Consider the following 12,152-nt stretch of genomic DNA (forward strand, 5'->3'; position numbering starts at 1 on the left):
CAGCTAATGGCGGTACGGCTTGAAATGGAATGGGGGATGAAATAGAAAGGTTTCCAATTCCAGAGTCAGTGAGAGTGGATGGAAGGTACAGGTATTATAGCTATGTCATGTAATCCCTGTTAGAAAACACAGAGATATCGTTCCCTACATGCCTGCACGTACAATGGCATACAATTTACAATGTTCTGATTTCACTCTATTATGCCATTATATGCCCCTAAATGAATTAAAGTGAATGTTTTAAAGGACGTCTGCAAAATGCCATCCTTTAAAGCCTTTGCATGCTAAAGTCAGACTGCCTAAAGCTGTAGGAATAATAGGGTTGAATCTGTATGATTTATATTGAGCACCCAATTTCTTCTTATTAACGGTCAGTCTATATGTATTCATGATTTTACCCTAAGCCATAATTCTTGAGTTTTGAGGTCAGGAGAAGTGTTACTTAAGCAAATGAAAGCAGTGACACTGAGGTCTAAACACATGGTTTCAAGTCAAGGGCATATTCTGAGCTTTCAATTGATCTATACTTTGTTTTTGAGGTTTCCCTCTTTTTATTCAATTGAGTTATGTTCTTGTTTATGAGATTACATTGCCGCGTTCATTTATGCCGCTCTTATTTGTGGAAAGCACCTATTGCTCTTCATTTTGACAACATATGCCAGTTGTTATTATTGCTAAGTTCCCTCATTACGTTGAATTATTCACCTTTTATATAGTAGTCATTTATTCTGGGAGTTTGTTTGTGGGGCTGTAGAGCAGGACTGTGGGGGTCTGCCAGTTTCCGGGCTGGGAGCACGTCCAGATCCTTTTAATTAAGACCTACTTTTTATTCACTTGATTAATCAGTGAAATCAGGGGACGGTAGTGGGAGGCTGCACACAGATTTGTCAATTTGTCCCTTTAAGGAAAGTGGAAAAACACATACGCGCACTTGCATTTTGCCAATGAGGGTGCAGCTGGAATTTGCATTTTGAGGTAAATTGGTCACTTTTTCACTGGAGCGAGCTGTCTGACCTCAGACTGAGCTGTAGAGTAATGGACACACATGCGCACAGGACGCAATGTGTGTTTCATAGAAATAACTGAGAAGTAAAATAGCCATATTATGCCTCATACAGTATTTGAATTCTCAACATCTCAATACTAGAAGGTGAACATGATCAGAATTAATGAGTCGGGTTTCACCAATATGGGTTTTTGAAGGTCAGTACCGATATATATTGGATTGAAGCTACGAATAGATTTGGATCGAAGCTACCAATAGCCGATATTCAATATTTCTAAATTTCATCATTTTCATGCCTGGAAATTTCCCAAACATTGCATATATATAGTGTTTCACACAGAATTTTATTCTTGTCAGGGTGTAAAGCATCTGAAATAGCTATCTTTTTCCTTGGATTTTCTGTTGATGAGTTTCTGTAGGTGGCGCTCTTTTCCTTGTCTGTTCAGCCATGGTGTCTATCGCTGCTCACGCTAACCAGTTTATTTATTTATTATTTATTCCAAATAAACTGCTGTTGCTGCTGCTGCTGAAAACATAAAACACATCACTTCCTGTGTTTACCGGAGGATTTTTCCTGAGAAAGACACCAGAAGTTTTCATGAAATGACTATGGGTTGAATCATGATTGTAGTCAAGACCTTAGTCAAGTTTGAGGCAATTCCAAGACCAGGCCCAGACAAGACCAAGTCATGACCGAGACCAGAGTGAATTGAGTCCGATTTAAGACCAAGACCAAATTAGGTAATAAACAGTGTATGTGTCTCTTCAATTGTAAAAATAATGCTTAAGGAGTTGCTTGTTTTGAGAGTCATTCCAACTATAACCCTTAAATTGTTTATAGTGCTGGGGAGAAAATAAACAAAAGTGGACCAGGTGGAGAAAAACAAGTCAACAGACCGAGACCAGACTTGAGTACTGCGCTTCTGGGTTGAATCACTATTGTGTAATATCAATTGGCAATAGAAAGTAACAAATAACAAAACCGACAGGTATTTGTATGAAAATGTCATGGATTATTATTTTAATAAAAGGCCAATATTGGCACAATATATTGGCAAACTGACATAACCCTAGTACTGATCACTCAAACTTATTTTCTTCTATACCTGAAGGTCAATGCTAAGCCTCTGACAGCAGTGTGTAGCTTGTGTAAGGCTTCAGACATCAAGCTGTGTGTGTGTGTGGAGGAGGGAGGGGGGGGGGCAGTGAAACATTGCAGGAGGTTTCTCTCCTCTCAGGAAATGAATTAGTCATTCCCCGTCTCATCTGGGATGTGAGGGAGCCACATCGCCCCTATGTGGATGGCAATATTAATTTAACATGACACTGCATTGATGGTCAATTTCAGTTTCACGGAGGCTGTTTAAGTGGAGTGGTGGAGTATTAATGTGATAAGATGTGAGAACTGAGGGATGTTACATCTCTCTCCTCTCTGCCATGTCTCATACTCAGCCAGCCATCTGGACAAATCAGCTCCCCATACGCCTCTCTCTCGTCTCACCTCAGGTTTGGGGTGTGTGTGTGTGTGTGTGTGTGTGTGTATGTGTGTGTGTGATTGTCTTTCTTACTGTTTGTCCATGTGTGTTTATGAATGTGTCTTGTCATGTTTATGTGTGTGTGGATATGTCCATGTGTGAGGAGGGATATTGAATGTAGATGTAGTGTGTGTGTGTGTGTGTGTATGGGTATGCACGCTATCTGTCTTTTTGTTTTTCCGTGGGTGTCGATGTTGGTGCCTTTTGGTTGGTTGGTGATTTTCAGTGTGTGAGCGCGTGCATGTGTAGATGTGAAGAGGGTGTGTATGCGTAGTAATATAGGATTATTGTGTGTGTGTTTGTGTGTGTGTGTTTACTTGTCTTTCTTTCTGCTTGTCCATGTGCGTTTATGATTGTGTCTTGTGGTTTTTGTGTGTGTGTGTATGTGTGTGTGCAGTATACTGTAGGGACATGTGAAATGAAGAGGCTGGGCTTGCTGTTGCCCGTGTGCGGACCCCCTCACCCCCCGTGTTTATGGGCCTTGTTAGCACAGGCTTGCCTTTCAATCTTCGTTACCGGCTTAAAATTCGATGTGTCGTACTTCCAGCTCACAGCAAGTGAACCGTGTATGAACGAATTAGTAATCTACACAAAGTGCTTAATCAAATCAGCGGCTGCCCCTGGAATAAATATTGCAGAACGTCTTGGGATATTCACCGGGAGAGGGTGAGGGTTTGCTAAAAGATGCATATGTGGATATCATACCGGGCTGCCACTTAGATTGGAGTGTCACGCTGTATGGTGCTGGCCTGGATCTGGCTCAACCCTCGGTTCCTGTCTTGCCATATGCATAGGTTTCACTGTGTTGGGTTTAATCCAGTGCTTTTTTGAGGGAGTCTAGGCCTACGGATTGTATTGTGGAAAATGAATCCTGTATTTGTCTGAATGAACCTGATGGTTTGTGATTTTTTGTTTTGGTTTAATTTCCTTTCCATGACTGAGCAGGGTCCAGTTCTTTCTTTCTTCTTTCCTGATCTAGTAGGTGTTGGTGCGTCGCCCCTCCACCCGTTATACACTCGCAGTCACCCAGAGGCTCGCGTAGCGCCCACAGCCGCCCTCCCTGCTCTGCTCTTAAATGACGGATGGCAGGCAGAGGCTTTGCCACTCTCTCAAACGCCACCCCGCCCTCTGGATTTATTAATGACAATAATTAGGGAGAAACCTCCCCGCAAAGCCCGCCAGAGTGATTAGCGCTTTAATGATGGAACGGGAGGTAGTGAGCGCACACAGAATTGATTTACGTATTCGGCCTGACCTTTGGAATCCAATTTACGCATCCACAGGCAAAGGAAGAGTAGGTAAGAGACGGAGGAGAGTGACAAGGATAGATAGAGAGAGAGCGAAAGAAGAGAAGCCTGGCACTTGGAGTATGACTGTAGTTTTTATGGGGACTGGACTAAGGGCATCTGTGTTTTTTTTTTTTTTTTTCTTTGAAGGTCATTTTTTTTTGGCTGTGAAGTAGGTTGACACTAAAGGCTCACACTAGCAAGGAACTGTTAACATTGTCTTTACATATCTGGCATTTGGAAAGGGTCTGGATAGCAAAGTTAAAGTTCTGCCCACCTGTTAAACTGTGATATTTTATTAGAATTGCCACCTCTCTGTTATGAACACAGGGTTAATGCAGCATTTTAACGCTCCACACTTCGGTTCGCAGGATCCAAGCCCTTCATGTGTAAGATCTGCAACTTTGCCACCGCCCAGCTGGGAGACGCCAGGAACCACGTGAAGAGACACCTGGGCATGAGAGAGTACAAATGCGACATCTGTGGGTGAGTTACAAGGGACTAACAGTCTTAAAAAATGACTGAAAACATTTTCTTTAAAAGCGAGGATCGGATTTGGGGCCCAGACTCTTTGGAGGGCAGAGAAATTGACATTGACGAAGCGGGGAATAAAGGCTTTGCTGTGTTACAGCTTATTATCTAAGTTTGGAGACAGAAGGCAGTCGAATCATTAGAGAAGTGAACCTGTAAACTGAAGGTCACCGTGAACGAGAAACACTTTTCCATCCTTCAACAACTACCGTAGTCCTTAAGTGTGTGTGTGTGTGTGTGTGTGTGTGTGTGTGTGTGTGTGTGTGTGTGTGTGTGTGTGTGTGTGTGTGTGTGTTAGGGTTAGACCGATATACGAGTTTGCTGATGTATCAGGCCGATATTGGTGTTTTATCAAACATCAGAAATTAGCCAGTATCCAATGTGATGGAGATTTCTTTTTAATTTGTAAATCTTCAGAGGTGTCAGTCTGTTAAACCTGCAATGAAACCTGCCTCAACCCTGATGAGAATACAGTTCTGGGGGAAACACTGAATTAAAAAAAAAAAAAAAAATTCTGATTTGCCTCAATTTAAATTTAAAAAGAAAATGGTCAGTTTAGATATATTGAATGTAGGCAAAAAATAATGGCTAGCAGCAGCTTCAATCCAAAAATATCAGTATCGGTCTAACCCCAGTGTGTAAATATCCCTCCCTTCCCCTTCAGCTACTCCCCTGGGCCGCTCCTGTTGTGTAAAGACAAATGCATTGTTCTTAGGCGACTTGCCTGGTTAACGAATGGTAACAGAAATGCAGTCTGTTTCATCATCTTCATCATTTCAACTTTTACAAATAATCCCAGCCAGTCCACGTTTATGCAGGCAACCATAGGCCTATAAATACTCTATAGTGCAACAGTATGGTTCGTATCTCAGTGTCTTGTACCCCCTGCATGTAGACCATATGTTGTGTTCAGCTCGTTTCATTCCCATGATAGACCTCCCCACTGTCTTGCCGTGTTCAAATGGACGTGTTAAGCTGTTTAACATGCAGTTGGGGAATAGAGTAAATTGTGGGATTTCCAGCTTTGTGCCATGGCGCTTCTGTGGCGATACACTCGCTAAGATGAAGACATATGCGGAGTTATTTAGTTTCTCCCTCGGTGTAATTCTGTGTAAACCGTTCCGTTTAGTTCAGTCGCTGGGATTTTGTTCTTCTAAAGCCGAGCAGAGCGAATGTGTTTATTTGCTTCCGCCGCCGTTTGCAAACATATTACAGCAGGAGCAAACAAGCTTTGGTTTAAACACAGCTTCTCCTTTAATGAGGGAAAAGGCTCATGTTTCACAAGCCCTCCAGCTGAAAACCTTTTCTCCCAAGTGCTGCGAATGTGTTGGGGCTTTGACCAAGAGTCTAGTTTTACACACACACACACACGCGGAAACACACTCACACACATACAGAGCAGTTCTCCAATATGCCTTTAAATGGGACTACTAAATACAGCCCCTGGTTTCACAAATCATGCGAATGGAGGAGCTGTGTGCTGCCAGTGCCAGCCACTGGTGACAAATCGGCCCTGTGTGTGCTTTCAGTACTGACTGATCACCAGACCATCCCTCCCCTTGACTAAAGAGCAGCAAACACAAAGAAGCCTCCAGAAACACCCTCATTAAGGCCAGAGCCATACATACACATAGCCTGTTCTCCTTCCCAAAGTTTTCAGATTTGGTGGTATAGTTTCCTTAATCTGAATCTAAAGCACGTTACTAATGGGTGGCCATGTTTCAGGTATAATGCGTAATGTGATTTCCCTGTTTTTTTTTCTTTTGGGTGACCTAGAAAAGTGAGATTATAGTGCTATTAAGCTTGGTGTTCTCCTGTGGATACTAACAATGGCATAACATTTAGCTTTACCAAAAAACAGTTTTATCTAATGGGATGTTTACTTATTATCACCATTTATCATTCCAATTAAGGTGAGACTGTAGTTGGGCCACATTTTTTTGTTTTGTTTTGTTTTTTTGTTTTTTGAGTGACAAAATTTCTTCATTTTGTTATTGCATTTGTTCTCAATCAAGGTCCCTTGAGGCCCAAGAGTTTGCAGGTTTTCATTCCAACCAACCAACCACAGCAGCTGTATTTCACTAAGGAGCTCCCCTCTCTCTTGAAGTTGTGTTAATCAGTGAAATGAGCTGAGTGTTTGATTAGAATAAAAAAAAAAACCTGCATACGCTTTGGCAAAAGATTACCATTCTGATCAGAGCATAAGCTCACCATACTATTGTTTGCATGTTTTTTTTTTTTACTCCATGCCATCGATTGCCGCTCTCCTCGGTGAACTTTGAGGCTGGAAGATTACCTCGGCTCTGACACCGTGAGCCGGCGTTTGAGACGGCAGCGAATGGATGCGCTGCGCCTCGGCTGTCCACCTCACTTTAGCTCCAGCCCAGCGCCGGCGGTCTCTTTTCAGGAGTAGGGGAAGTTGTTGATACTTAAAGATCATATTGTTGTGGCATTTAATTAACAAATGCAAATGCGAGGCCAGGACAGATTGGAACCCTTGACCGGGCTGCCAGTCAAACCTGAGAGGGCCGTGCTCATCACCGCCGCCGCTCTATAGGCTTTCTGTCTCTGCCTTGCCGTCTCTCTCTCACTTTCTCTATCTGTCTGTCTATTTGTTTCTACCTATCTGTGTGTCTATACATCTATATCTTTATTTTAAAACTAATTGATGTGTCTTAATTTGCCTATAAAAAAAACTCTTGAGGTGCAAAAACAGCAAAAAAACACAAATTGGCCTCTAGCATGCAAGATAAGATTTCTCATATTTAATTGGTTAAAAAAAAGCCTCCAGCATGTGAGGCGGCAGTTTCTTGCGTTTCCCCCCGGCATGTTTTGTCCACAGTAGGGCTCGGCCACTTAATGAGCCTCCTCTTCCTCTCCTCCATCATCTCCCAGAAAGGCCCTTGATTCAGCATTTCCACCCTCCCGCTTTCTCCTCGTCCTCCCCAAAGATGCTATGGACATCCAGTGCTGTTGTAGGTGTTAAATTATGCATCAAGAGTCTAAATGCTTTGAGGCATTGGTTTAATATCTCAGCCCGGGCCTTAGAAGTATTAACACTATCATGGACATGGATTGTCCTCTCGTGGACCCCGGCTTTATGATTATGGGTCATAAGCTGCCCATTGCCTAGTGTCACTTCAGGAATTTGGACAAAACTTAAAAACTGTTGCTCTCTCCCAGAAGAAAAAAGTTTGCGGCACGCTAAGTCTGTCTTCTCTGTGGAGAAATCTGCATTGTGTTTTTCCCTCCCACCCCTCCTTGTCTCAGTTTACTTGACTTAGTGTCGGAGTGAGTATATATAGTCGTGATTTCATGTTGGGTGTTGTGTGTGTGATTTGACTGTTAACAGGATGGGGCTGGCTCATGTCAGGGTTTTTGTGTCCCCCCTGTCTTGTGAGATTGTCTGGTCTGTTCCCAGAATAGCCCATCAGTTCCGCCCTGCGTGGCTCATCCGCTGTAATGTGCCTTAATGCCCAGGCCTGTATGAGTAGTGTGAGGCCTGGCAGTGACAGTGGAGGAGCATCTTAGCTTGCTGCTTATCCAGAGAAAGCCGTCACTTAACTCAGCCCCTCTATTGTCTACCCACACCCCTCTCCTTCTCCCCTGACGTGATTCTCTATAATCCTCAAACAGAATCTGGTTAGAACTCCCTGAGAACTATTTTTATGTTTTTTTCCCCCCTTCCTCCCATTTAAACATTAATGGTTGTTGCAGATGAAGAGAGGGATCCCTATGAGGATGATTATAATGTCACTCCCCTGATCTCCCGCCGCCCCGAAATAATTGTACATCAACGCTTCATATCGTGTCAGAGGGACGTCGGTGGCGTGCAATTAAAACCGCAGAATATAATACACCAAATTACTGCCTGTCAGGCCTGTGAACAACACACTCGGTATTTGAGTTACACTTAATCATCACGTGCATTAGCGATTTCGCTAAGATCCCCCCCGCTCATACAGCAAGGGCGTGAAACACGCTGCTCCATACAGGCTGGGGGATTGTGTCTGCGATACAACAGCTCTAGGGTAGTTATGTATTTATGTTAGAGTTAGACCTTCTGAAAGCTCATAATGTCCTAAATGATTTAGCTGTATGTGACCAAGAACGTGCAGCATGTGTTGGCAGGGATCGGGAGCAGGAATTCTGAATTCATTATCAGCCAACAGATGTAAACATTGAATATTTACCTGAACAAGTCAGATACCACAAGCCTTTTGTGTTTGCATATTTCATTAGCATTTTTTTCAACCTTTAGATGCCGTTAATTAGGCAACTCCAGTGACGTAGAGTTAGACAGAAAGATGGATAAACCATGTCCTCCAGTCTGTAATCATCATAAGGAAAACTAATACCGATATTAAAAAAAAAATATTTATGCTTTTTTCCCTTTAAAAGACCCTATCCTCGTTCTACTTACATCTGTTTGATACTATTTACTATGATGTGTACTTGAATTTACTTCATAAATATTTATGTCAGACTAAAAAGATGGGTAAACTGTGTTTAGATGAGTTTACCCTCCACTACATCCCTGGGCAAGCCTCGATGTAGATTATACCATATATCCATATATTCCTTATTTAGATCTGTATTTTATTGTCCTTTTTTACTTGTATTAATCCATGTGTATCTGAAGACTTATTAGTTTTGCTCTTTAGAGACGGGGCCTGGCATTTATTCCCATCAGGAAGATGTATCAGTGTTTACTGGTTTGGATACTTGAGAGTTAGTGTCTGGGAGCATGGTCCATGTCAGTCAGTATGGTCCCCTTCACCAAAATAAACACATTTTGCTCTGATGCGTTTAACTGAATTTAGTGCGCCATTATCGGAAATGAAATAAGTAACGCTAAAGGTCATTTGGAAAATAATGCAGAAAGGCTGGTCTGGAAAGGTTAAGTATGTGACGGAGCTGTTCTGATGATAACGAGGGCTGCGTATGGCTTGGAGAGCTCAGCGTTCTGGTTTGACTCGGCGCTCTGCGATCGCTCTTTATGACCGAGACAGCTTTACAGCCCGTTACCCCCCCCATAACACGATAAAGCGCAGCATAATGGATTGGATGTGTTTAGTAGCCTTGGGCTGATGTTTGTAAAATTAATGTTTTTTGCAATGGAAACACACTCATGCACAGATACAGACGCACACACAGAAAAAGGCAAGAGAGGAAAGAGAGTGGAGAGAGAGAAATCAATACTAGACAGCATCAATATATCAATATAAAATCCAGCAGTGTACAGTTTTACAGTTTTTATACTTGTTTTGGAGCTGGAATCGTCAACTTTATTTCCTCACTCGTGACACGTCCTCTCAGATATCTCTTCGCTTAAGAGATGACAACAAACATATGGCTTCATTAGTTGGGTTTGGATTATGGGCCTGTTAATCAGCAGGAAGGCAATGAAGGCTCAGCAAAAGTCACACAAACAAGTTTTTGCTATTAAATTTATGTTTCAAATTATGCGGCACAAATACTTGAGGGAGACAAAGTCTGTTTGCTTGGTCAGTCTCATTTTGGAGAAAGGATGGTTTTGAGGAGTTTGAATGGGACCCCACTCAGCATCTCTGAGAGTGAGAGAGAAAGAGAGAAATCTCTGAGAGCGTATCAGTCCTATTAGGTCTTAATAACAATCTCATATTCTTTAGTGGGGCCAGAATGGGGGCCTCGGGGCTTCATAATCGAAGCATTTCCCTTTAATCAAACACAAACAAAAACAAACACAGGGGCCAGATGCTAAACGGCAAGATCAGTAGTTTAGTAGAGGAGCTAACACAGCACATAGGCTTATGATATTAAGTTATACTGCTCTTGAGGACTGTCTGGGTTAAGAGGCTATTGTCTGTACTATGTAGGATCTCAGTAGCTTCTTCACTAAAACATTAAACCTGCAGTAATCTCAGCCCTATCCAGCCCTTTATCGCCTATCGTTTTTGTTAAATTGACCTGTAGGATTTGACGATTTCTCATCTTTGAATTCACATCGCCCTATAGTCCTACAAAGTGATATAATGGTCAATAATGAGGAGGGTAAACTATGACCTCTACTCGCCGATCATCATAAGAAAAGCCTTATGTTTTTCGCCTTAAAAGATCTTGCATTCAGATAACTTACATCAGTTTGGTACTTAGTACGAATTTACCTTCTAACGATTTATGTCAGCTAAAAAAGGTGGATAAATTGAGTTTAGGTAGGCTTATACCGCCACCACTTATACCTCCTGGTCTCATGCAAAATAATAAGTGCAAACTTTACACTTTAAAGTAGTTGAATTCTTTTAGAAATGTTGCTGAGCGATCCATTCTATAGAGCTAATCATGTCGTAGGTAGATTTTAGGAGCTGGAGAAGAAAAAAAAAAAACTAAAGAGAGGGAAGTTAATGAGTGATTAACAACAGCAATTAAAAGATGAAGAGGAAGGCAGATGAAAAAAAGGGTGTAATTAAAATATCAGTCCTCTCATTGTCAAAAGTGCGGGTGTCATCCATTGTGCACTTATTAAAAAGCTGGGGAGGAGGGGAAGGAGTGAGCGGCGCTTAATTCCAGCAGCCCAAAGTGTCTGGTAATCTGCCCACGGATGGAGCTGGGAAGGCTGTAACTCATGTTTAAGTGTTGGGGCCGTGTCATTGCAGGTTCACAGTCATGCATTTCTGTGTTGACACCCATCGGGGCAGGGGATATTTGGCAGTCAGGAGTAATTTAACTTAATTAATGGGATGCATATTTGATGGAGGAATAAAATATCCCGGCTCAGCAAAGTGGAAAAGGGGAAAGATTTAGTGGGAGTTAAAGGTGGAGGGGAGAGTAATTTGTGCATTCAGTTACTGGCTGCTTGAGAGACAGAGAGCGAGAGAGCAAAGAGGAGAGAAGGGGGGGGGGGGGGGGGGAAGAGAGAGCGCGTCGGGGCTGATAAAGATGGCTACGGGGAAAGAGGAGGAGTGGAAGCGAGGGAAAGGGAAGGGAAGGGGAGGATGAGAGATGGATGGTTGACACAAAGCTGAGCTGATGTGTAGAGGGGAATGGGCTGTCCCTCCATTGAGAGGGCCATCAGACTGACAGCGCTTGATTTAATTGATATCCGGACTGAGCCCCTTCTCAGCGCAAACAGACACATTACGCTGGTTTGCAAACTTGTGGCAGAGCTGCCGGCTGCCAAGGGCCTTTTTAATATTCATGAGGGGGCTTTTAAGGGTGTTCGGCAACGGGCCCCCCCCCCTTCCCCCCCCCCCCCCCCCCCACCTGCCCGCCTTCCAGCATGCCTTTACTACCAACACACACACACTTCACCTTCCACACACTCACACAGCAGACTCAGACACGCAACACGCTGGTTCTTCCAGACAAACCCGTGGCCCGACGAAAAGCTGTCACGCTGCTCTTAATCTCCCCTGGCACTTTTTAATTGACTTCCTGTAGGTATAGATTATTTTCATGGCGAGTCTGCCACCGAGATGTTTGATACCATCCTGGAGACTGGCATCTGGGACGCTTGTAGCTCACTAGAGATGATGCCGCTATCTCTGTCTCTGTCTCTCTCCCTCTTTCTCTCTCCTTCCCTTCTTCCGTCGCTCCCTGTGTGATGGCCAGACTTATTGGGGGAACAGGGGAGAGGTAAAATGCAATCAGTCATTGCCATCATCATAATTGAGCTGATGTACCTGCTGGGAGTGCAGGGGAAATGTTGGCTTGGGTGGAAGGGAGGCTCTTTGTGTCTGACTGAAGATGCTGGTAGGGTTAGACCGATATATGGGGCCGGTATCGGCCTTTTATTAAAAATTGGATATCAGTCAG

The 12,152-nt window shown here is 43.2% G+C and overlaps 1 protein-coding gene across 1 annotated transcript in view; it reads left to right on the forward strand.

Moving 5' to 3' along the window:
* Positions 1-12,152, forward strand: part of znf407 (zinc finger protein 407) — a 145,960-nt gene that overhangs the window by 7,500 nt on the left and 126,308 nt on the right. Inside the window, exon 4 of the mRNA XM_078287303.1 lies at positions 4,199-4,313. Within this exon, the coding sequence (XP_078143429.1) occupies positions 4,199-4,313 (115 nt within the window). The remainder of the gene's footprint in view (positions 1-4,198; positions 4,314-12,152) is intronic.

This window comes from Centroberyx gerrardi, chromosome 12 (genome assembly GCF_048128805.1).
Source record: "Centroberyx gerrardi isolate f3 chromosome 12, fCenGer3.hap1.cur.20231027, whole genome shotgun sequence".
Taxonomy (NCBI): Eukaryota; Metazoa; Chordata; class Actinopteri; order Beryciformes; family Berycidae; genus Centroberyx; species Centroberyx gerrardi.